At 41.1% G+C, this 27,524-nt stretch overlaps 1 protein-coding gene across 1 annotated transcript; it reads left to right on the plus strand.

Moving 5' to 3' along the window:
- Positions 1–804: 804 nt before the first annotated feature.
- On the plus strand, positions 805–27,524 carry CEP57L1 (centrosomal protein 57 like 1). Its single transcript, XM_073675829.1, has 11 exons — positions 805–928; positions 14,981–15,161; positions 15,551–15,727; positions 17,969–18,090; positions 18,375–18,473; positions 19,752–19,829; positions 22,600–22,692; positions 24,033–24,116; positions 24,199–24,434; positions 25,970–26,114; positions 27,121–27,524. Exons 2-11 carry the CDS (start codon positions 14,987–14,989, stop codon positions 27,379–27,381), a joined length of 1,470 nt encoding a protein of 489 aa, XP_073531930.1. The 5' UTR covers positions 805–928; positions 14,981–14,986; the 3' UTR covers positions 27,382–27,524.

Raw genomic sequence — 27,524 nt, forward strand, 5'->3', positions numbered from 1 at the left:
CGGCATGGATTTATATAGTGTGACCAAGTAATAGTTAAAAAAAAGAATCAGAATGGTAAAAAATAAAGTTTATACTCCCCTACCGATGCATTCTGTGCCCCGTCCGGAGTCTTGAGCGGCTCACGCTGTTGTGTGTAGGACCTTCGGTGACGTCATTGAGTCATGTGATGGGTCACATGACTCAATGACGTGGCAGGTCCTTCACACACCTCGCGACGGTGGGAAAACACCGGGAAGACATCAGAAGATAAGTATAAACTTTATTTTATTCTTTTTTTACAGGTTCTTTGGTACCCAGGTCTGGATGGGAGTCTCCTCTCCTCCAGACTTGGGTACCATCCGCATGCGGAAACGCAAAATTAATGAACATGCTGCGGATTTTTGACCGCAGCATGGGCATTGACATTGCGGAATGCCATTGGGGACCATGGGGTGCGGATATACATGCGTTTTACAAGCATTTACGCTGCGGAAATTCCGCAGCATATACGCTTGTAATACGCAACATGGGCACGCAGCCAAACGGTCAGGAAAAATCCGGAGCATTTCTGCATCGTGGGAACATAGCCTCAATGTAGGCGCCATGACCTAGTATAGAACACACTGCTCTACACAGGCCGCAGCCGCCGCACTATTACCACAGGTGATAACAGAACCCCCTGATAAGGGGCACAAGAACAGTCTAACCTCCGCTCTATTCCCATTCCACCAATGAGATCACAGACAAAAAAACGGCCGTGTGTCCTCTTCTCCAATCAGCATGCGTGTATCATGTGCTCAGATAAGACGCGGGATTTCATTAGTGAACACTTTATATGACTGATTGTGGGCGGGCCGTGTCTGCTGGGTAACCCAGGCTCCTCCCCCAGCGCTCGGCGTACACAGCACTGAGCCCTTGTGTATCGCAGTGTCCGGCATATACAGTCAGGTATGTGTGTGTTCTGCTGCGTTACGCGTGCGGATGCTTGTGGTGCTGGTGTAGGGCGAGCAGTGCAGCCTGCTGCGGTGCAAGGTCGGTTAGTGCAGTGTATGAGAGCAGGATGGAAGGTCGTGCTGTGCATTCTGCAGCTATCAGTGTAACGTTCTCATCCATTGGTGGGTGCGACCACCTGACAGTAGCTGCTATAATGGTCCACAGCTGCCATTATGTGACCTTTCTAGAGCCCATTGTGGTGGTCGTCCCAGTACAGATGGCAGTAAATGATGCCCGATATGCCCCATCCTGTATTGTACATGTATGGGGACGTGGCATGGTGGGCCAGCTGGGCAGTATATAATAGTGGATATAATGCCCGGGAATGCCCCATCCTGTAATGTACATGTATGGGGATGTGGCATGGTGGGCCAGCTGGGCAGTATATAATAGTGGATATAATGCCTGGGAATGCCCCATCCTGTAATGTACATGTATGGGGATGTGGCATGGTGGGCCAGCTGGGCAGTATATGATGATGGATATAATGCCCGGGAATGCCCCATTCTGTAATGTACATGTATGGGGATGGGGCATGGTGGGCCAGCTGGGCAGTATATAATAGTGGATATAATGCCCGGGAATGCCCCATCCTGTAATGTACATGTATGGGGATGTGGCATGGTGGGCCAGCTGGGCAGTATATGATGATGGATATAATGCCCGGGAATGCCCCATTCTGTAATGTACATGTATGGGGATGGGGCATGGTGGGCCAGCTGGGCAGTATATGATAGTGGATATAATGCCCCATCCTGTAATGTACATGTATGGGGACGTGGCATGGTGGGCCAGCTGGGCAGTCATATTCCCTTTAGTCTTCAGTAGGCATTTTTCTTTCTATGGGAGGATTCTAGTGCCCAGTAATTCAATCTGCGTGAAATGCCAGGGAAACTACCCAAAGCAGATGCCATTTTGCCCACATTTCTTGATTGGATGAGACGTTTTTGCTTTACATGACATTTCATCAGTGTCTTTACCGGACCCGTCTCCTATATTACTGAATGCTATGAACGACCAGAAGTGCTTGGTAATGTTTCATTATCTGACAGCATTGGGTGCACTTAAAGTGCATCTGTCAGCAGGATTGTGCTTAGTAAACCACATACACTGTCAGATGGGTGCCATTACACTGAGTAAAATGATACCTTTGTTGATGAAATCCGTCCAGTGATTCTGTTATAATCTTTATTTTCATTTCTGACATAATGATATGTCCATGCTTCGGGGCGGCCTGTGGGGGGCGCTCTATCTGGTGCTCTGATTACATATTCATCTGTATGCCCTTATGACTGCTCCCTGTGCCTTCACTGACCTGCCTCCTATTTTACATACTGCCTGTGTAATTGTGTTCCAAACCTGAAATTTACATGCACCAAAATGGCCCCTGCCGCCCGCACATGTGCAGTAGCATCTCTCTGTTGCCGAGGTGCCATATTGCTGCAGGCAAATTCTTTTTCCTCCAGCAAAATGGCACCCGCGCATTAGCATCTATCGTTTGCCGACAGATACCACTGCACAAGCGCCGCCATTTTGCTGGAGGAAAAGGAAATTTGCCTGCAGCAATATGGCACCGTCGGCCGCGCCTGCGCAGTAGCATCTCTCGGCAGTAGGTTTATTAGTCTTAGGCCACGGCCCCACTATCAGTATTTTATCTCAGGAGTGGGAGCCCAAACCTGGTGAGGAATAATCAGAGAAAATGTATATTAGAAACAAGTCACTAATTCTGCATTTATCACCCACTCCTGGTTTTGGCTCCCACTCATGAGAAAAAATACTGACCAAATCCTGATAGTGGGGCCGTGGCCTAAGACTAATAAACCTGCTGCCAGGTAGTCATCCATAGTCATGAGCTCTATATAATGCCATATCGACCACTGATTGGCAGCTTTCTGCCTATGCACAATGTACACCTAAAGCTGCCAATCAGTGGTGTGCGGGTTATACATAGCTCAGGATTGAGAGAACTGCTAGATCGGCAGCAGATAAAACAGGGATTTAATAAAAACTGCAGCAAGCAGCCCAGACATGATGCATCTCTGAAATTGGAATCTCTGCCCCTACATCATGCTGCTCACAGATGGGGTAGTAAAACCTCGTGACTGATTCCCTTTAAAGGGGACTTGGCAGAAATATGGAATTTTTTTTGTACTTGTTAATGCTGCTGTTTTTCTTTCACTCTTCACCTCTTCATTCCTGATGTGGCCCCTTCTCCCTGTATACACATCTAGTCTTTTTATCCAAGCGTTACTGTAGTGAAATGGTAACATCAGGCTTTTTCTTGACAACTTGTAAAAATAACGAGGTTACCTAGATAGAAAATAGAAAAGTTATGTCTTGAGAAATTGTTTTGAAATAAATGAATTATACAGTATTAACAGCAGCTATTCTAAATATTTATATTATTGTAACCGACTCCACAGCCCTGATGTCACCAGTAATGGATTTGGACAAACTGACTGCACGCTTCAGTTTAGTATATCCCGTTATTGCTAATAATTCTCTCTAGAGATTTCAAGCCTGTGCACTATAGTATTACGCATCATGCAGCACTTAGCCTAAAATGTCAAAACACGGTAAGTAGCTGTCCACATGGGCTGGAAAATCTGCAGCAAAATCTACACGTGCAGAATTCACAGCAGAGTTGTCCACCCACCTGTATTAAAAGGAGAAAAATCCGCTGTGAACATAAATCGACAGGCTGTGGATTTTAGACCACCCTTTACTGGTTAGGTCCATTGTGGAATGTTTCCAAAGCACACAGATGAGTTGTCCCAATTTCATCCATATGGCTTGGACTGCAATCTGTTGAAGATTTTCTGTTTTAAAATCCATGCAGAAATTCAACAGCATTTCCATCTATATGGATTAGTCTTATATAGTTAGCTTTTAGTAATTCCTTGCATTTAGATGTTGAGGTAGCGAGTGATCCACTGCGGGTCGGGTATACCCTTTTTATCTGTTCTTCAGTCTAGGGCTATGAAACGATGGAAAGCACTCCTACAAGAACTGGCACAGACGAGCTCTGCAGATAGACTCAGAAAGAACTGGATATTTTCCCAATAAAAGAGAACAAACAGGCATGTTGGCTCTGATGATACAGTATAGTAAATGAATCCTGGGAAATCTCCGGTTACCAATGTAGCATTGGGAAGAAATAACATACTCCTGTCACTGTTATTTTCCTGTTTTTGGTATACAGTTATAGGATTATTCCTATCACTGGGATATGCCATAACTTTATTATTGGTGTGGGAAAACAATCTCTGACTACCTCACCGATTCTGAGAATAACTGTGCCATACATTAAAAATCTGTACTATGCTGTGAATAGTGCAGCTCTCCTACAAATAGCAAAGCTGTATGTAGCATCGTACTGTGTGGGGCACCTGAGCATTATGAAATCGGAAGCATACAGAGGTAAAGCAAAGGCCCCATACACCTCTATAGATGCCCTTATTACATCTCTATGCAAAACATGGCCTAATGTACGTGTGTGCTTTAGGACAAAAAAATCTATGGTAGATGGATTACAATAAATGCAAGTTATTTTACCTGGCAAATGCATATCAGGGGCAACCATGAATCTATGCTGATGTGCTATTATCAGAATTGCATCCTTTTTCCTATAGGTTCCCATATACATTAGATTAAAGTTATCCGAAATCGCTGATTTTGGTGAGATTGGCCGACAATCGAATGTGTTTGAGGACATCCTGACTGTCCTCCAACAGATTATATCTGGGGGTACAAGGACCAGGCGACTGTAATCCAGAACTTTTGTTCTGCAGGGAGATAAGCCGACGTCAAATGATTTTGGCAGCAGCTGTTTCATGAAGGTGGGAGAGATAGCGGTCAGCTGAATGATAGTTCGGCCTATTGTGTATGTTCAGCTTAACCCTCCGTCACATACAATATCGGTTCTAACGAGTTCACATACAATGTGACTGTCAGGCGCAGGCTAGAAAAATACCTATAATATCTAATGTTTGCAATTTCAGTGCTCTAAAAGTGATCAGTGAGCTTCATAGGGATGTAATAAAAGAGACTACACATAATCAGGTGCAAAAAAAAAACCCATTTACTTAACATAAAACTAATAACTCTGAAATACAAACATTTCAAAACTCCCGCCAAATAGTCCCCAGTTCGACTGTCAAAAAACTCTACAAAGAAAATTTATGGAAACAAACTTAATTTTAAGGTACCTTAAGTACTATTAAACACATATTCAATCAGAATTAGATCCTGAAGTTTCTCCAGAAAAATTACACTTGCAGAGCAAAGAGCAAGAATTACACATAATTTTTGCATGTGTCAGGCAGATTGCATTATGACATTTGTGACATTCATAATTAGAAAGCCTTCTGATTCCGCTTTCCGTGGTGCAGGTGGTGCATCTCCTTCTTTTGGGAGGTGGTGCAGGTGGTGAATTTTCACTATCATCTTCTGGGCGGAATCTTTTGAGCTGAACTTGAAGGCGAGAGGGGATACCGATTGTTTTCATACTTCTCCTGCGTAGCTCTCCAAGCACTAGTTCATGGGCCAGTTTTTTCAGATAGAATCGTCTACGGAGTGGTTCAAGCTTGTTTTCAAGGTAAATGACTTGTGAATTTATACCACCCAAATTCAACATAGCAAAAAATATGACCATTGGCCAGCGTTTGGTGTTTCTGCTGACGTTGAAAGTTGAGCACATCTGATCAGCTGTATCAGCACCCCCTTTGGTTGCATTATAAAATGTAATTATCTCCGTTTTTTTTTGTGCCTCAGTCCCAGGATCGATGGCATCATCATCATGAAGTGTTGATAGAAGTACAATTTTTTTTGCTTGTGGTACATAGGAAACCAAAACCTTTCCATTATGGAATGCAAACCTACTGCTGTACTGTTGTCTCCCTTTCACACTTACAAACTGTGTAGGCAATTCTTTTTTATTTTTTCTTACAGTTCCGACATATGAAAGCTTCTGCATTTTCAGATAATCAATCAGATCACAATTTGAAAACCAATTGTCAGCTGTTATATTGCGATCCGATCCTAATAAGGGCTCAGCCAGTCTTTTTACAACATCACTGGGTTTGTTGCTGACACAGTAAGGACCTTCTGGTTGTTTTCCTGCATAAACTTCCAGGTTGTAAGTGTAGGTCTTACTGGCATCAACAAGGGCATACATTTTTATTCCATATTTGTTAGGCTTTGATGGAATATATTGACGAAAGGCACATTTACCACGAAAACCAGGGAGCATTTCGTCAATAGTGAGATTCTCCCCAGGGCAATAGCTTTTTTTTTACAGTTTTCAACAAATTTTTGGAATATATCACGAATTGGAGCAAGTCGGTCATGTGTTTTACGTTCGGTTCGGGTAGTTCTGTCGTCAAACCGAAGGCAACGAATTAGAAGCTTGAATCTGTTTATGGACATAACAAGGCCAAATTTTTCAACTCCATCCCCATCTTTACTCCAAAGTTCCTCCAAACTTTGTCTATTTGCCCTATAAGCTCCTGCAAGGTATAATAATCCAAAAAAAAGCACGCAGTTCTATTTCATCTGTGGCCTTGATGGTTCTGTTGCAGATGAACTTGTCCTTTATAATGTCTATTTATTGGTTGGTATATGTGACAATAGAGTCCAGAATGTCATCTGTGAATAAACTATTCCAGCATTCAACTGCAGTTTTTGCATTACTTGCAGTTCCTATAACTTCAGGAAGGTGAGTAATAATGTTTTGAGGTTCCCTACATTTTTTCTGGAGTGGCTTCTTGTTCCATTGTTTTTTTTTATCTTTTCCCATATAATAAGATTCTACATCTTCATCCTCATCACTGTCACCATCTTGCTCTGTTTCAGAATCCACTTCACATACTTCCACCTCATCATAAGAATCAATCTCACTTTCCTCTCCTAAATCCTCATTCAGTGTGGGGTCTGCATCATCTAACAGCATGTTTGTTACTTCCTCAACATCAAGGTTTTTTGATAAATTGTACATTTTCCTCTCCATTTCAGCAGATAATCTGAAGCAAGAGAAGGAATATGTGTTAGGGAACTACTGTATATGCCTGAGCAGCACGCTTTCTTTTTTAATCTGCCTTATTTCTATGAAATATCCTCACTCTTTGTGCTATACATTCATAAAACAAGCTAAATAAACAATTGTGATGAATAAAAACATAAAATACCAACCTTATTGAGTGTGACGTGTTCACATACAATGAGCCTGAGAGATTAGCGCAGTTATATCTGTCCTCCTGAAGCTCTGCAATCCAACTGTGGTATGAGGTTTCACAGAGCTGCTAGAGACAGGAGACTACCTGGAGGGAGGGGATTTCCTCACAATCTGGTGAGGAAGGAAAAATGAAAGTAAAAGAGATGTGCCAGTCAGGCCTATTGTATGTGACGGAGGGTTAATAATAGGTACATTTCGAGTAAATCTCACAGATCTCCCTTCCCCTATGTCTGTTGATAATTATATATATTTTTTTTCTATTTTGATTTGTATTGAATTTTAGAAAACAAGTTATAGAAGAAATAGTCAACCAATTTAGGGAACCTGTCATCGGGTTTTCCCTATAAAAGCCATTGCCATCACATTCTCCAGGCTTTTAATACTTTTCTAACCTTCTGGCAGTCCAGTATACCTTCTATAAAAAAGAAAAAAGCTTGAAGATGTCCAGTGCTGCATCCTATTGTGCACCGAATGATCCGACAGGCATCACGGGTATAATGATAACGAAAGCTTTTCCACAGATATCCCCTCAAAGCAGTATACCAAGATCCAGGGGTCCCCACAATACCCCCATTTAGTATTCTCCCATCAAGCACTCCCACCACACGGTCACATCCAGCTTCAAGCACCTCCACTGACAGGTAGTATCATCCCGTCTCCAGCGTACAATACCTAAATGATCTCTAAACCTAAGACCAGTATATGTGCATCCAGATCTGCTCTTCTGTGCAGAGCTACTCACAAAATTCAGTATATGAGAAAACCTTCGGCACCAGTAATGCAAAAAAAAATTTTCTTTGCCGAAACATTGGCTATAGCTTTTCCATGGTCACTAATATTCCAATAAAATTTTGTTTTTGGAAAAGAAAAATGTTTTTTTTTTTTTTTTGCATTATTGGTGCCGAAGGTTTTCTCATAAACTAAGTTGGACTTTTCCTTCTGAGCACATACCTACTTTGGTCACGTGATCCTTTGCTATTATATTTACTCCCAAAATTCACCATCTGTAGACCTGCTCTTCATAGCTGTTTGCTAGACCTGGAGCTAATGCACCAAGCTGGCAGACAGCCGCGAGCCACAATTTATGGGACCGAGAGCTGTTGGGGACCCCTGATCTACGTCATTCATGGGTAGAGGTGTGACGTTACAAGGCAGAGCGGGCACTAAGCATTGTTTGGACGCTCCCATGGAACCACTGTGCACATCAGAAAGCCTCAGGAATATAATGGGCTTGTTAGAAATGGCTGGAGAATGTGGTGGCTACAGCTTTTATAGGGAAACCTAATGACAAGTTCCCTTTTAAAATGTAAGTATTAACAATAAGACTCTGGCAGCATGGCGATATGTGTGGTGCAACAGCAATTCTGACAAGTCACGCAGCCAAGTCCGGCAGTGCAACTTTTCCGCAACTTATCACACAACTATTTTAAAGCTGGGAGTTTGCATTGCATTGAAGTTTGTGTCAAGTGATTCTGATGTGACTTGTGACCAGCTACAGAAAATCCATCGCATTCGGAAGCATTTGCTACTCGGTGCCTCAGTCACAGGAAGTCGCAATGAGACACCATAGGAAATCATCAGATGCAATGCGACACTGCTATTTCAGTGTTGTGTGACATGTAACCCTAGCTTAAAGCATGCTTATATAGCAATTATTGAGGGGATGGGGTCTTGGCAAGATAGAGGGTGGTGGCAGCAGTGGGAAGGGGTTCGGGCATGGAGATGGGTGGCGACAACTTTCTAAATACACAGACCTCGGTTCTGTTTGTTTTTCTACCCTTTTTTTTGCAGTTGAAGCGTTCGGGGCCCAATTCTTCAAGATCTGAAAGTAAGACGAGAAAAAAAAAGTAGGTGAAGGGGAAGATGGTTGTACAATTACTTAGACTGGTATTTAATTTTCGGGGACCATATTTTCAAGACGGAATTACGGTTCTACTTCTCTTCGTACTTGCAGAACTCATTGACTTTGTTTATACCGGCCTGGTACCAAACCTTTGCCTGCTGTAATGTGATGAGAAATTGTATACAATATGGGGGGGAATAAGTGGTGGTCGCCCTCACTAATCAGTCATTTCGAAGAACAGCTTGAAAGCAATATTTGTGACTTCTTTGATTGTGTGCTCGATTAAAGCCCCCGTCTCACATAGCGAGATCGCTGCTGTGTAACGGTTTTGGTGACGCCACAGCGACCTCACCAGCGATGTCGCTACACGATCAGGCCCCTGCTGTGAGGTCGCTGATCGCTGCAAAGTGTCCTGGACCATTTTTTGGTCGTTGCTCTCCCGCTGGTCAGCACACATCGCTGTGTGTGACCAGCGGGAGCAGCGATCAGGCTGGTAACCATGATAAACATCGGGTTACTAGGGGCACACGCGCACCTAGTAACCCGTTGTTTATCATGGTTACCAGCCTGCTAAAGTGTGCGGTAACCTCCCGCTCACTGTAGCAGAGTGGTAACCATGATAAACAACGGGTTACTAGGTGTGCGTGTGCCCCTAGTAACCCGATGTTTATCATGGTTACGAGCCTGCTAAAGTGAGCGGTAACCTCCCGCTCACTGTAGCAGAGTGGTAACCATGATAAACAACGGGTTACTAGGGGCGCGTGCGCCCCTAGTAACCCGATGTTTACCATGGTTACCATCCTGCTCCTGCTTCAGCAGGCTGGTAACCAGGAGCAGCACATCGTGGAAAGATTCTTTCCACGATGTCGCTGCTCCCCTGATCGTTGGTGAGCCTGCCTGTTTGACAGCTCACCAGCGACCACATAGCGACGCAGCAACGATCCCTGACAGGTCTTATCGTTGTCGGGATCGTTGCAGCGTCGCTAAGTGTGACGGGGCCTTTAGGACAAGAAGAGTTTGATTAGTAAGCAAGACCATCAGATATGAAATGTCTGGCGGTTACCTGTTTACACACCCAGACAGTTTGATGTACTGTGAACGTGTAATAGATTGTTGTGTGCACAGAGGCAGCCATTGTTCTCGGCAGCTTCTGTCGTATACAAGGGCAATGCATCACAGTGCTGCTGAGAACGAGTATGTTTTGTGCAAACTAAAAGATCATTTCACTTGACAAACAAGTGTTTTGATCGGCAGCCTATTTAGACTTTATAATAACCGGGCTGTGTAATCCGGCTGCCGACCAAAACACATAGCGGTACATCAGTTCAGAGTTGGCTGTCAGTCGAAGTACTGGGGCGTGCTTATAGCCCCCCTTACAGGAAGAATAAAGTTCAGTTTTATTTGAATACCACACTTTTAGTACAGTAGATTAATGGGAATCTGTTATTAAAATCATGTGTATGGGCATGTGGATCATAGAAAGTTGAATTCCTTGATATCATTGATCCAATGTCTTCTTCCAAAGAATTCCGCATTTTGCTTATATGTAAATGAGCTGTTCAGGACTAGGGGCCGGACACTGATCTGCATGAGAATCTGCCTCCAGAGCTTATTTTTAATAAAAAGAGGTGTTACTAATGTGAGATTTGTACTGACTGACACTTTGTTCTCACAATCATGCATAGCTCTGCAGTGGGAGCAGAGCTAACACAGTACAGCAGAGCTGAACCATGTCTCATTACACACACATTTGCAGCTGTGCTGTCAGCTCTGCTGTGCTGCTCTTCCCCGCACTGGCTGCATCTGAGATGGAAGTTGAAGCACTGTGAGGGGACTGCAGCTGCAAGTGTGTGTTGTAATGAGACAAAGTTCACTTCTGCTGTACTTTTAGTTCTGATCTCACTATAGAGTTATAGATTATGAGAGCAAAGTGTCAGTCATTACCATTACATGGCTCATACTTGTAACGGCCTTTCATTTAAAATAAGCTTTGGCGGCAGATTCTCTTACAGATCAGTGTCTGGCCTATAGATTTTAAAGGGAACCTGTCATGAGACAAAACTCTGTTAACCTGCAGATATAGGGTTAATCGGCAGGTTAATAGCTTTCTGAACCCGCCTGGTGCCTGCACTTAGAGCCCTGCTGCCGGGAGGAAATTAACTTTATTTTCTTTGGCAGTGTTCAGCGTTAAGTCATGGTGGTGTGCCACCGGCGCAGGTTCAGTCACCGCTAGGTGTATAGACAGCAGCAATGGTAATCGTGCCCCCTGCACTGACTGACAGAAGGTCCTAATGCAGAGCCTGCTGTCAGTTAGTTACAGCCGTCACTCACGGAGCGGTGACTGAACCTGCGCCGGTGGCACACCACCATGACTTAACGTTGAACGCTACCGGGAGGAATAAAATTTATTTCCTCCCTGGCAGCGGGTCTCTATGCAGGTTAATAGCGTTCTGAACCTGCACAGGGCAGGTTCAGAACGCTATTAACCTGCATATTAACCCCATATCTGCAGGTAAATAGCCTTTTTTTCACATGACGGGTTCCCTTTAATAGTTGATTTGCATATAAGAACATCATGCATTTCTCTAGCATAAAACACCTTGCTATCTGTAACCTGATATCATTTTATTCCACTTTCTGTGACCTGTGTGCCCGTATAGATTGCTTGGAAGGGTTAATCATATTGACAGATTCCCTGTAACCCTATATCAGCTGGTTAATCGCAGTATACCACGTCATGACATTTTCCCTTTAATATCTACTAATGCAATTGATTTTCTTTTTTGCTTTTTGATGCACCTTTTAAATTGAAGTTTAAGTATTTTTTTATCTTTTTTATAAAATATTGAGAAATCTGCATATTCACTTTTTCATGGGCAACATATGACGTAACCTTGTTTTGAAGGATATCCTTGTACCATCTGTCGTAGGCTAGTTTTAAGTTCTGTCTGTATTCTATGGTAGAATATGCTAATTTCTGCAAGCTTCAGATTATTTATACAGATGGCGTGGCTGTTGAATTTCATGATGAAGACAAACTCAAATATGTGGAAAAAAAAATCTCAAAACGTAAAAATAGAATCAATGAGACAATTAAAATAGTTCCTTATGCCTGGAAATGTGAAGTCACTCTTCATTAAAGTGATGAAGTGAAAACTCTCAATGAGTCATGCAGAATGAAAACAAGGAAGGGATTTATGCATCTGTTATTTTCTAGGTATTCAATGTTGGGTTAATGGATTTTGTTGGTCATCTATAAATTAGAATTCAATGACTCCATGGCAGGAGGCATGGGGAAAAAAGGAGTCACTTAAAGGGTTTGTCCGGTCTTGGGCTACAAGTCTGCAGACCTGTGAGTCCTTCTATGTGACTGCAGATCTGTGAATCTTCACTTCGCGTGCACTTCGTGATGAGATGATTCTCTGGTGCCAGCACTGGTGCGGGCAGTCACGTGCGATTTCTGTACATCCGGCCACATTCCGACTAAACTTGTCCTGCTTCCCTCAATACACTTGCATTAAGCGAGGCCTCACCCACCTAGCCGGCTCGTGATCGCATGTATGGAAATCTCACACTTGTGATCACGCACCTGCCACTCCTTATGTCGACACTGGAGAATCCTCCCAGCACACAATGGGCGATGTGAGGATTCCCAAGTCTGCAGTCACATAGAGTGACTGCAGACTTATCAGTTTAGACAGGACAATCCCTTTTTATAATGTTGTTTTTTTTCTTCTAAATTCTGTTCTTTTTGATGGTGAACAGATGCCTTGCAGTGTGATATCCTGTGATCCCATTCTGTTACCTGCAAATGTTACAAATTATTGAGAATATTGTGGAAGCTGTCAGACAGGTTTAGTAGCTGGGCATCCATTTAGTAAAATCTTTTTCTTGTATTGATCAGAGAGTGCGGTTGTGAACATACGTTTAAAAGAAGCCTGTCAGGTCTCTGACTCTTTTGTTTTTTTATTTTATTTTTTTAAACATTTATTCAGTTATTACAGGATTGTACATATTTGAGCAAAATCAGCTTATATACAACACCTTGCTGTGTGCTAATGAACCAGGACTAGTCTGATGAGGCTCCAGAATAGTTACATTTTAGGGAACAAAAGTATTTTTGTTAAAGGGAATCTGTTGGCAAGTTTTTGCTATTTAATCTGAGAGCAGCAAGGTGTGGTGGCAGATACCCTGATTCAAGAGATCCACTTACTGGACTGTCTGTTGTTGATTCAATGAAATCAGTGTTTTATCAGCAGGAGATTATCACTACAGGACTAGTAAACCTGCTGCCATTTTGTCCTCCTGCTCTTGTGTAACATGCCCCAACCACTGATTGGCAGATTTTGCCAATTTTCAGTGTACAGAGAAAGCTGCCAATCAGTGATGTGGGTGGGGTAATACAGAGCTCAGCATTCAGAGAACTGCTAGATCTGCAGCAGATAAAACAGTGATTCTATCAAAACTACAGGAAGCCGACCAGTAAGTGATACATCTTTTGAATCAGGGTTTCTGTCACTACATCATGCTCCTCTCAGATAGCAGAGCAAAAACCTGCTGACAGATTCTCTTTAAAAAAAAAAGGTCATATCTAAAGAAGCGGCAGGTCCTTTTTAAAGGGCACCTGTCAGCTGATTCATGCTGCTCAAACCACTGGCAGCATGTATCTGATATGGTTTGAAGAGCCATTGCTGGATTCTCCCGGCACCGCTCCAGGTGATTGCCAGGTCTCTAGCTACGTAAGGGGAATGGAGGGACTGCAATACCCAGAGAGGTTGGCAAAACTAGGACTATTCAGCCTGGAAAAGAGAAGGTTGAGGGGGGACATAATAAATGTGTACAAATATGTTAGGGGACAGTATAGAGACCTTGCCCGGGATTTGTTCAAAAGGAGGGATATTACGGTAACAAGAGGGCATTCACTAAGACTGGAAGAGAAAAGGTTTCAGCACCAGCATAGGAAGGGGTTCTTTACGGTAAGAGCAGTGAGAATATGGAATTCACTGAGTGAGGAGACGGTAATGTCGGATTCACTAAACCAGTTCAAGCGGGGACTGGATGCTTTTCTAGATACCAGGCAGATTTCTGCATATACTTAAAAATAGAATAAAATAGTAGGTTGATACAGGGATTTATTCTGACTGCTGGTTTCAGAGTCGGGAGGGAATTTTTCCTCAGGTGAAGATTGGCTAAATCATTTGGGGTTTTTGCCCTCCTCTGGATCAACTTTAGCAATTACAGAACTAACAGGTCGAACTTGATGGACGCAAGTCTTTATTCGGCTTTACTAACTATGTAACTACGTACAGAAATAGGAGTACTTTCAATAAACTACAGCAGTGCAGGGAGAAGGTACTTTAAATGATATATATATCCAGGACTTTAGGGAAAAACTAAAAATGTGGCTAAGCACTAACAGGCAGGTAATTGAATGATATATATATCCAGGACTTTAGGGAAAAACTAAAAATGTGGCTAAGCACTAACAGGCAGGTAATTGCAACAAATTGCACAGAGTGGTCACAGACCGCTCCTGCCGGGGATTCAACTGAATCTGCGACATGACAAGCGAGACTTCTGTCATCATTCTGATTGACAGCCGGATCCCCGCTGTCTTAACTGTGGGAGTCGGCGGTCAATCGTAATGATGCTGGAAGTCCCGCCCCGTCAGAGGCAGCTGAATCCCCGGCAGGAGCAGTCTGTGCCGGTGAAGAATGGCGCCAAGCACAGCAGGCAGGTAAGTTGCTGGTGCTACAGGTATGCTTAGCCACATTTTTAGTTTTTTTTATGAAGTTATATACCCTTTAAACTATACCTTCTTTAAAACGCCAGAGGGTTTCAGAAAAATGTATACCTGACTGCAGTCATGTCTTTTACCTTTTAGAATAATCCATTATTTCCATTTTTAATTTTCCATTTGCTTTATTTATAGCCTAAAATGGATTCTGTGCTGAAGGACAGTTACCTATCCAGCTTTTGCTACCCTCCTAATTCTATTCCAGTTTCGGATCTTCTTGAGTCAAAGTCTTCATCTTCAAGAAAAGTGATATCATCTGCTTTAAACCACCACAGTCCTCAGCCGTATGATATACTCGAGGCTCCAAATAGCTCAGGTAAAATAAGAAATCTGAGTTTTACAAAAGAGGGGATTTTCTGCTCGTAATATGCAAGAACAAAAAGAGCCACTTCTAGCGGTGGATTATCTCTTCTGAAAGCTAAAAGATTGGGTATGTTGAAATCCAAGAGCCTGATGCTTCTTCTCGAACATCTCCTGTTGGGGAGAGTCAATGGGCCTCCATGGATGTTAGATGGTAGACCAGCCAACTGATATTGGATGGTTCTGCTGCCATTAACCCATTCGTGACCAGCTTCCATTTCTCCATCTCACTTACAAATATTATATAGCATTCATTTGTACATCATTATGTTGTTTTTGGGTTCTTTTTAAATTTTCCTATTTTTAACACGATAAATTTGAACTATTTGACTTGTAACACAACAGCTCTTGTGTCCGCATTGAAGACTCTTCAGGAGAAGATTTCCCGACTGGAACTAGAAAAGTCTAAAGCCCCTAACCACTTACCAAGCTTACCTGTGGAGACAGTGGAGTATAAGAAGGTTTGGTTTTGCAAAGAAAAGACTGATTCTACTCAGCATGAAACCATAATGCATAAAAATGGTAAATTCTATATTTAGTGAGGCAGGTTTCTTGAGACTAAAATGTATTATTTGGTATGCATTAATTCATACAAGGTCAACAAAGCTCACGTGTAGAGATTAGCAGATCGCTTCATGCAACTACTGTTAAGGTCCATGCTTTCTGGCCATGTACAGGAGCTGCGTCCTAGTTCTCCGAGATGTTTGATTCACTGGTGTGACGTCATCTGTACAACATACAGCGCACAGGTGAAGCCCGGCAAATTATAAGCTGATCCTGGACCAGGACCACTGACCTGGACCAGGGTTACACAAAGTGATCCTCTCATCTCTACTTTCATGGATTACATAGTATGCTATCCTTTAGAAACTTCTAAATATTCAGCAAGAGAGGTATCATTCATAGTCTCCTTTTTGGTGGGGGTTGCTACACTTAGAACTATGAACGACACTCATTGGCACTCGGGCTTCATCCCTGATCACCGAGCAGCTATAAGTACTCGGAGCTCGGCCAGAACATACTCGCTCAACCCTAGTAGGGAGCACTGTTCTAAACTTTGGACTGAGCCCAGAAACTTAGTGTATGCCCTAGAATACTTATATGTAGTTATATAGCGTGACTCTTCAGTTCTTGTGTACTAGTTTATCAGACTGCCGAAAATTTGGCATGTAGTCCAGTTATACAGGTGCATCTCACTAAATTAGAATATCATCAAAAAGTTTATTTCAGTTCTTCAATACAAAAAGTGAAACTCCTATATTATATAGAGTCATTACAAACAGAGGGATCTAGTTCAAGTGTTTATTTCTATTAATGTTGATGATTATGGCTTACAGCCAATGAAAACACAAAAGTCATTATCTCAGTAAATTAAAATGATTAACAAAAAACACCTGCAAAGGCTTCTTAAGCGTTTAAAAAGGTCCCTTAGTCTGTTTCAGTAGGCTGCACAATCATGGGGAAGACTGCTGACTTGACGGATGTCCAGAAGGCAGTCATTGACACACTCAACAAGGTCCCAGAGTTCCAATTTTCATTTGGAAATCAAGGCCCCAGAGTCTGGAGGAAGAGTGGAGAGGCCACAATTCAAGCTGCTTGAGGTCTAGTGTGAAGTTTCCACAATCAGTGATGGTTTGTAGAGCCATGTCATCTGCTAGTGTAGGTCCACTGTGTTTTATCAAGACCAAAGTCAGCGCAGCAGTCTACCGGGAAATTTTAGAGCACTTCATGCTTCCCTCTGCCGACAAGCTTTTTGGAGATGGAAATTTCATTCTCCAGCAGGACTTGGTACCTGTCCACACTGCCAAAAGTACCAATACCTGGTTTAAAAACAACAGTATCACTGTGCTTGATTGGCAGCAAACTCGCCTGACTTTAACCTCCTAGGGAATCTATGGGGTATTGTCAAGAAGAAGATGAGAGACACCAGACCCAACAATGCAGACGAGCTGAAGGCTGCTATCAAAGCAACCTGGGCTTCCATAACACCTCAGCACTGCCACAGGCTGATTGCCTCTATGCCACGCTGCATTGATGCAGTAATTGATGCAAAGGGAGCCCCGACCAAGTATTGAGTGCATTTACTGAACATATATTTCGGATTTTAAAAACATTTTTCAAGCTGTTGTTATAAAGTATTCTAATTTACTGAGATAATGACATTTATGTTTTCATTGGCTGTAAGACATAATCAACATTAACAGAAATAAACACTTGAAATAGATCACTGTTTGTAATGACTATATAATATGAGTTTCACTTTTTGTATTGAAGCACTGAAATAAATTAACTTTTTGATGATATTCTAATTTAGTGAGATGCACCTGTACATCTACATTGTAAGTAGTACTAAAGATGGGTTCAGATGGGCATATTTCACAGTCCATATTTGGTCTGCTGGACTTTTTTGGCCGGACTGACCCCAGGTCTTCGCACCCCAAATTTACAGCTTGATGTGTGTTTTTGATGCTGTATGTTCGAGTCAGGAGTCGTGCGGTCAGTCTGAGCATTGCGACCCAAATATGGACCCTGAAATACACCACTGTGAACCCGGCCTAAGAGTGCTTTTGCACTTGTCTGTTATCTGGGAAGGGTAGTGAGGGGCACAAACGCATTATAGGACAGCAGTGTAAAAATGGTGACAATTGGGGGTTCTTTGTAAGGGTTTTGCTGTGGAGTCCAGGAGCTTCAAGATGCACCTTAAGATTCCCCCACATTGATGCTTCCTAAATTATTTCTCTTTGTTTCTTTTCACAATATTAGATGCAATAACTCAGTTAAATGCAGCTGAAGAACGTTGCTTGCTTCTCGAGAAGCAGTTATGCTATATGAGGAAAATGGTTCTGCATGCAGAAGTGGATAAGAACACAATTATGGATCAGCAGGTACCTTTTATATGTAGTATCAGTTACATCTAATATAAATGTAATGGTACAGAGGTGAATTAATGTAAGTTTCATATAATATGTCTGTGTGTATCCCATTCGCTACACGGCCCTTGGGATGAATCTTATGCAAATATTAACTTATTATTCATGCACTGTATTTATAATTGCAGTAATCAAGAAAATCTGACCTGTTCTTTGAAGATAGTTACTAACCTAGACAGATTGGCTCTGCAGAGATGAGAACAGTTACATTTAAATGGTATTTCTCAATGTATCTATAGGCTTTTCTAAAGAAAGATAATATACAGGACAAGCTGGAAAAACTGGAGTTATTAGAAAAAGAATGTGTCCGACTCACAGCCACTCAGCAGATTGCAGAGGTAAGACACAGCATCTGGAAATATTGAATATTGTTGTTACATTGGTCTAATACTCTTGATTATATTTTAAAGGGAATCTGTTGCCAGTAGAGATGAGCGGATCATGCAAAATTTTAATTTGCCTGTTAGCATGGGTTTTTTTTGGAAAATTTGTTTTGCGTACAAGTTATTCTCCGCAAATTTAATGTTGCATGATATATTCTGGTTTCTCTCCAGACCCCAGAGCGTAAAAAAACGCAACATGTAAAAAAGAAAAAGATTGTTATACGCTCCCTCCACTCAATTTTCCGGCCTTTCCGATACTGCCACCCATCTAGTCCTCGCCACATTGTCTGATTTCCCTACCACCTGCGTTGGTATCTTCTGTTCTCTCACGCTGTGTCAGACTTCCAGGTGTCATGGCGCCTGGGTGAGTTCTGCACAGGTGCACGGGGGAGGTCAATGGCATTGCGCCGTGATTTTTTATGGGCTTGTGATGAACTCCCCCGGGCGCCATGTGGTAAGGTGAGCATAATGATTTTTTTTCGAACCTTTTGATGGCCTATTATGGTTCAGAAATATTACTTCCAGCAGCTGTCATTTTTGCTGAATCCGCACAGATGTCAATAACAATAAATCTGCATTTTGGCAAATGTGGCTTTTTGCAAAATTTGAGTACAATTCAATTTATTTGCTCGTCTTTAGTCACCATGTTTTGCCACATAATCTGAGAGCAGCATAATTTAGAGGCAGAGACCCTGATTCCTGTGATGTCACTTACTGGGCTGTTTGCTCTGGTTTTGATCAAGTAAGCAGAAGATTCACTAGAGGAGCAGTATACTTGCTGCCATGTAGTCCTCCATATTCATGAGCTCTGTATAATTCAGCCCCCACTCATTGGCAGCTTTCTGCCTATGCATAGTGTACACAAAAAACGAACAATCAGAGTTGGGGGCTTGGCTATAAAGAGCTCCGCATTCAGAGAACTGCTAGATCTGCAGCAGGTACAACTACAGTAAGTAGCCAAGCAAGTGGTACATCGCTGGAATCTGGGTCTTTCCCTTTACATCATGCTGCTCTCAAAGGGGTTGCAAAAACCTGGTGACAAATTTCCTTTAAATGTGAAATGGGGTTCAGAATGTGGCTTAAAATCTAAAATATAGTAATATTTTTCAAATCTCATTCATATTGGTATAATATTACTTTGAGTGTGTACAGTAGTACTTCGTAATCTAAGATGCAGAATAAAGGTGTTGCTTTATGTAAAGTTTGATGCAGAAAACTATTTTATCCCTTCAGAGCAAAATTCATCAACTAGAGGAAAAATTACATTCAGAGGAACACCATCGAAAATTAATGCAGGACAAAGTATTCCAGGTTAGTTAAATCAATAGGCTCATTTTCAGTAGTCATTCTTCATGCTCATAGTGAAATGAGAGTAATTTCAAATATTTTTATCAGATTTTCTAATCTCACATTACAACACTTTAAGCAAACTGGAAAATTTACGGAGACTGGGGTTTTATTGCTGCATCAAGCAATTCTGGGTGCAGAGCTCAAGGCCACTTTTACTTAGTTCATTTCATCAAAACCAAGCTGAATAATGGAGAATGTTGAGTCATGTTTTGTTTTTAACCATTTAAAGGGATATCACCATCTCCAAAATCCTATCCCAATATGTAGTAGGTGTAATAATATTAGCAAATACCTCCAATTAGAAATGTCATATAGTTCTTCTGATTTGCTTTGTCCCTTTCCTCATGTGCAGGCATTGCAGTAGCTTGGGTCTCCATGGTTACGAACGCTAGCAAATAGCTAACTAACTGTCACTATACGAGTGGTTTTAACAAAGGCTACCCACAGTCCTGCAATGCCTGCACACGAGGAAAGAGACATAGCGAATGAGAAGAACTATAATACATTTCTAATTGGAGGTATTTGCTAACATTATTATTATTACATCTACTACATATTGAGATAGGATCTTGGAGATCAGGGCTATGGAGTTGGAGTCTGAGTCGGTATAGAATGGACCGACTCCTGAAATAATACTGCATTGTACTACTGTACACAATTTATCTTCTGTAAATGTTTTCATAAGAATTTAAGAAAGTTATGAAATGTCCTATAAATGTCTGTTCTGTTCCTGATCTAAGAATCTCGGCTTTTAGTTGAGATGAATCTGTGCTGCACTTTATGTACACGCTCAGTAGAGACACACCTGTGGATTTATTTTAATGCACACCTGGAACACACTGCTTCTTTGTGTAACATCATGGGAAAGTCTAAAGAAATCAGCCAAGATATCAGGAAGAGAATTGTGGACTTGCACAAGTCTGGCTCATCTTTGGGTACAATTTCAAGATACCTGAAGGTGCCTCATTCATCTATACAAATAATTATACACAAGTACAAACAAGATAGGAATGTCCAGCCATCATACCGCTCAGGAAGGAGACGGGTTTTGTGTCCCAGAGATGAACGTGCTTTGGTCTGACATGTGCATATCAACCCAAGGACAAAAGCAAAAGACCTTGTGAAGATGATGGTGGAAGCTGGTAAGATTGTGTCAATAACCATGAGTAGTGTATCAACATGGGCTGAAAGGCCACTCTGCCAGGAAGAAGCAATTACTCCAAAAGAAACATAAAAAGTCAGATTAATGTTTGCAAATGCACACAGGGACACAGACCATAATTTTTTTAGACCTGTCCTGTGGTCTGATGAAACTAAAATTGGAACTTTTGGTCATAATGACCATCTTTATGTTTGGAGGAAAAAGGGAGAAGCTTGGAATTAAGAACACCATCCCAACTGTGAAACACTCGGGATGGCAGCATCATGTTGTGGAGTTGTTTTGCTGCAGGAGGGACTGGTGCACTTGACAAAATAGATGACATCATGAGAAAAGAAGATTGTGACAGTACTGAAGCAATATCTCAAGACATCAGCCAGGAAGTTAAAGGAGTTTTCCCACAAACCTAAAGTTGATTTTAATCAATAGATCTTGAAATAATAACTTCCACAATTGGATGTGTTTAAATAAAATGTTCCAGTGCTGAGATAATCTTATAAGTGTTCCCCTGTGTAATGTCTGTATACTCTTTTCTTTCCTCCCTTGCCCAGGAGATGTGGTATGATCAGACCATGTTCTTGCATGGCCAGACACATCCATTACACAGTACACAGCAGGGGCACATTTATAAGATTATCTCCGCATAGGAACATTTTATTTAAATACATCCAATTGTGGAAGTTATTATTATTCCAAGATCTATTAATTAAAATCAACTTTCGTTCGTGAGAAAACCCCTTTAAAGCTCAGGCGGAAATGCGTCTTCCAAATGGACAATGACCCGAAGCATACTTCCAAAATGGTAACAAAGTGGCTTAAGAATAACAAAGTCAATGTTTTGTAGTGGCCATCACAAAACCCTTATCTCAATCCTATTGAAAATTTATGGACAAAGCTGAAAAGACAGGTGCGAGCAAGGTGACCTACAAACCTGGATCAGTTACACCAGTTTTGTCAGGAGGAGTGGGCCCAAATTCCAACCAACTATTGTGAGAAGCTTGTGTAAGGATATCCCAAACGTTTGACCCAAGTCATTCAGTTTAAGTGCAATGGTAACAAATACTAATGAAATGTATGTAAACTTTTGACTTTGCAGTAAGTAATAAAAATGCCTTAAAACATTCTCTCTCATTATTCTGGCATTTGGCAAATATTAAAGACTATGGTAATTCTAATTGACCTAAAACGGGAAAGGTTTATTCTGATTTCATGTCAGATATTGAGAAAAACATACATATGTGTCCTTTTATATAGTGTATGTAAACTTCTGGCTTCAACTGTATATATATATATATATATATATATATATATATATATATATATATATATATATATATATATATATATATTTTGCATCAACTCCTCTAATATACGGGAATATGATCCTAGGGAACCTAAATTGAATGTGCAGGGAAAGAAAAACTTGGGAAATTGGTCAATCCTTTCCTCCCAAGTCATCAGGCAAGAAACCCAGTAGATCATTAGGTGATTTCCAAGGGATTCTCTTAAAACAGCTTGATTAGAATCATAATGTTTGAGGTCCTAATATAACAAGAATTTTCTAATTTATAGCTGGAAACTGGCCCCGAAGTGAATCCTATACTTGCATCATCATCTGCTGAAAATACTTCCCAAAAGAAGGTAAAGAAAAAGAAGCCGTTGCAGGTAAAAAAAAAAAAAAAGTGTTTAACATGACCAATCTTTTGGAAGTGCCACCAAAGGAGTCTTTACATTGTTTTCTTTGGTATTCAGTGACATTTTCCTGTGGCAATAATGAAAACAGCCAAGATTTTATGACTACAGCTGCACACCATTTTACACCTAAAATTCATAGATATTGTTTTATCGTGCACAGATTCTGAGATTAAAGGGGTATTCCCATCTCCAAGATCCTATCCCAATATGTAGTAGGTGTAATAATAATATTAGCAAATACCTCCAATTAAATGTAGTGTAGTTACGACCATTCATATAGTTAGAGGTTAGTGGTCGTAACCTTGAATATCTAAGCTACTGCAATGCCCTGCACATGGGGTAAGTGATATAGCAATTCAGAAGAACTATGCTGCATTTATAATTTGAGGTATTTGCTAATATTATTACACCTAATACATATTGGTATAGGATCTTGGTGATGGGAATACCACTTTAAGGCTGTATTTAGATGAATGATTTAATAGTTGGTTTGTGTTTTTCCTGTGAAGATCAGAGAAGATTTTACATCTGCAGCAAATTAATTTTCTATCCATGTGAGGTCTGTCTGTCTCAGACCCATCAATAGGCCCTGGGAGAGGCTAGTCTCAAATCTGAGCAAAGTATTGCTTACTGCGATTATCTGAGCACAGATCAGCAGTTTGAGTGGAGATTTGCACATGTGTATTGGCCAACTGACTTTAACTGGTCCATGTTCCGTGAGTGCACTGTGTGATCTACATTCGGACAGCACTCGCATGTTTCCACATGATCATCCTTCTTCAATATAGGCCTGAATGGGGTTTTCACACGAGTAAAGTACATTACATTACAAAGTACATTTAGTCACAGTTCCTGTGCTGAGATAATGTTATAAATGTGCCCCTGCTGTGTTCTGTGTAATGGCTGTGTCTGACTGTGCAGGAAGATGGTCTGATCATACCAAATTTCACATTTGCCAAAAAAAAGCACAACGCATCTTTAGTGTTCTAATAAGAGACTCCGCTCTTCAGAAACTGAAATTAACTTGCTTGGTGCATTCTTGGTGTGGCAAAAAGACTCAGTTCAACGTCCTGCCCACTGGATTTGCATATCCCCACCGTATCCCTCACTGGTGACTGACAGCGAGTAAGGATGTCAATTTATTCATTCATTTCAAGGAATAATGAAAGAGAAACGGGACAAAGGAGGAAAATATGAACCAAAATATTGTCTTACAAGGAAAACAAGTGTTTATCAGGAGACCTAACAGATCCTTTGTAATTTGGAGTGAATCTACTGTTACTTCTAAAATATATTTTTATTTTGTGTAGAAGAAACCTGCTGAAAGTAAAAGTAGTACTTTGGAACCGAAGATTACCGTGAAGGCAGGAGATCTACCATTTGTAGCCGGAAAGGTGAGGGTTGTTTTTTTATCCGTTTTAGGAAGTTTATATTCTGCTTTGTACTAAGTATCATCTAATTCTTTCTCTTGTAAAGTCTACCAGTACAAGCCATTCCCTCAGCGCAAATGTTCAGAGTGTTCTTCACATGATGAAGCATCGAAGTCAGAGCCCAGCAGTGGCCAAGCAGCGCTCGAGATCTGCAGGACACAAGCCATGTCCTAGGAGCCTAGGAGCCAACAGAACTTCAGTAATGTATACGGCACACTCTACAGGGGACAGCCTGACCGATTTACTGCTGGATCTCCAAGGCGAGCTAGAGCAAATGAGTTTGTGAGTACCCATTGAACTGTAAAAAACCCAAAAACAAACAATAAGCCATAAATACATTTTGTTGTTTTAGTTGTTTTAGAGAGCGGGATTGTCTGGTCACCCGATACTGATGTCACATCTGTGTTATAGACCTTTTAATATTGGAGTGGCGGGCGTCCAATACCCTGCACTCCCACTGAGTACTGCAGAACATCTCCTATTAATATTCTGCTGACTAGGAGCTGCTTTGTAGTGGCCACCAAACGTTAATTGGAGCTGTAAATTGCAATTCTGTAAAGTGTTTACACCCAGCTGCCACTGACGCTAATAACTTCTGATTGGTTAGTTGCCTGGCGTCGGACCCTCACTGTATTAATATTAATTGCGTATCTTGAGGATAGGTCATCAATATCTGTTGACTAGACAAACCCTTTAACCTTTTTAATTGATATTTCATCTTATTTAGTACTTATTAGTACTCAGTGGCTCTTTATCTGCAGCAATTACTATAGGGACATCCATCTAGCAGCATGTTAGACTTCTTTGGCCTGAAGAACCGCACTAATTGAGTGGAATCTATGCCTCGATAAGTGTTGAAATAGTTTCCCAGGACTTTGGCCCATGCAGACAGGATTTCTTTTTGCAGTTGCATTATGTTAAATGGAGATGCTGACATGCCATGAAGGGGATGACCTTGGTTGACCACAATGCTTAAGCGTATTTTGAGGAAACCTTCCAAAAACTATTACTTGAGCTCCACCAGCCCTAAAGAGTGTTTAAAAAAATGCAAAGTTCTTTACTCACCCTCCCCCAGGTCCAGTGTAGAGTCTCCATTGCTGTACCTGGTGTTTCTTTTTGTCTGCAGTGCTGACATCATGTTAACAGCAATGCAGCCAATCTGTGAGCTCAGCGGTTTGGGCAGCTCATTTATTGACTGCAATGCTATTGACTGGACATCAGCACTGAAGATATCGGGAGCAGCGGCAGAGGCTCAGCACTAGATCTGGGGTTGGAAAGAAAAGTTTGTTTGTTTTCAAACAAACTGTAGCCGAGGTAATAGGGTTTTATAATATAGGAAAACCCCTTTAACTGTTGACAGCTGATAGGAAGGGTTCATCGATTCATGCTGCTTGTCCAAAATTCTGACTTTCCCATCAGCATGGTGCGGATAACTTGCTGATCACTTGGGGGTGTGACCGCTAGGACCCCTTGAAGATCAGGGTTCTGAAACCCAGGAACTGGGCTCTACAAAGCCCCATTTTGAAAGGAGCAGAGGTGTGCATGCTCAACCTCCACTTTATTATTTGTTGGATTGCTGAAGAAAGCAGAACAACACAGCTCTTGGCAGTTTCCAGCCTTCCCATAAATAAAGGAGCAAAGGTCAAGCATACACACCTCCATCCAGGTTCCAGAGCCCCCATCTGAGGTTGGACCCCCGGAGATCAGTAATATCCTATGGTAAGGTGATGAATTAATAAAATAACCCTTTCAGTCAAAATGTAATGTGTTGTAATAAGATGATGAATCATCTTCATTATATATGTTTCTCTTTTAAGCGACCATCAAGAGCTGCTGAAACAAATAAATGATACAAAGGACAATGATTTACGTGAAGATTTAGAGCGTGAAATGGATTGTCTCGTCAAACAGATGGAAACTAAAAGTGACCAAATTCTCAAGCTCAAAAGACATCAAGCAAATGTGAGAAATGAAATTATAGAGTTTTTTTTCTACTCATTATGCAATCTTTGTAGCAATAATATTTTCTAAATTGTGTCCACTTCTTATACATGCACAAAAATAATGCAGACCTGCAGTTCTCATCATTATATCAGTCCTACCTAGCTTCATTCCAGAAGGGTTCATTCAGGGTTACAAATAAGATCAGAACAAAAAATCATGAACTATAGAATACAGACATGTCTGTAAACCTTCACTTTGGGCTATTTTCCCACGATGAGCATTTGGTGAGTTTTTGATGGTGCTGATTTTCTGCATCTATTAAACAAATTAGGTTATTGCATTTTTGGCGCTTTGGATTTTGTCTTTTTCTTTTCATTAAAGCTGCTTTGTTTTTATTACTTCCTGTATTTGGCATTGACAAAGCTTTGATGATACAGTCATGTGTGGATTACATGAGTTTTTAGTGCGTATCCACAGTGGAAACACTAAAAACTCGTATGCCTATTTCTGCCTGCGGATTTTCTGCATCTAATGCAAATCTATGCAGAAAGTTTGCACATAAAACTCAGCGTATTCGCAGGGGAAATTTAACTAACTAGTTGTTGTTTTAAAAAATGCACAGCAGGTCAGTTTACGCTACGTAAAGACACAATGAACAGTTGCAGTTTGCAGGAGAATTCTATATACTACATCCACTTAGCGGAGAACTGTAATATGCTGTGATTTTTTTGCTTGGTGAAAATATGCAGCATCAAAAACTCACAAAAAGCTCATTGTGGGAATGTAACCTAAGAAAGGAAAGCAGGTAAGCTATTGAACCTCATTTTCAGATTTTCCATAAGGAAACATGTTGCTGGTGGCTGGTCTGGTGATTTGTGTTTCTGCCTCTTTAGCCAAAATACCGACTTTCTTTTGACTGTTTGACAATTTCTCATCATTTATGTAGGTAATGCATGTCGCTATCAATGCTGTAATTATTGCCTACTTTTTTTAAAAAAAAAAAAAATACCTTTTTGTTTTTCAGGTTATAAGACTTAAGAAAGCAGCTCGGTCAATGAAGAAACTCTCTTCCAATGCCAGACGAGCTGTAGCAGGAGAGGCTTGCAAAGCAGATATACCAACTACCTTAAGAAAAAAAGAAATTCCAGCTACTCCAAGGAACAATGAAGAAACTTTGACAAGAAGCACTCCAACCCCTAGCAGCAAGGCCTCCCTCCAACTGTTGAAAAATGTGCAAAAGATTCAGATGACGCTAAAGAAAGATGACATCATGTGGGAGAAATAACTTCTTTATGTGTTTACAGCTTTCTATTTATGTGCGACTGTGTATTTATATAAGGATTACCTTCTTAGCTCTATTTATTCCTAGTGATTTTTGATGTCTACGTAATTTTAATATTTTAAATAAAAATTTGTAATTTTGTGTAA

This window comes from Phyllobates terribilis, unplaced genomic scaffold (genome assembly GCF_046119375.1).
Source record: "Phyllobates terribilis strain yellow unplaced genomic scaffold, ASM4611937v1 Scaffold_3__8_contigs__length_932513732, whole genome shotgun sequence".
NCBI lineage: Eukaryota > Metazoa > Chordata > Amphibia > Anura > Dendrobatidae > Phyllobates > Phyllobates terribilis.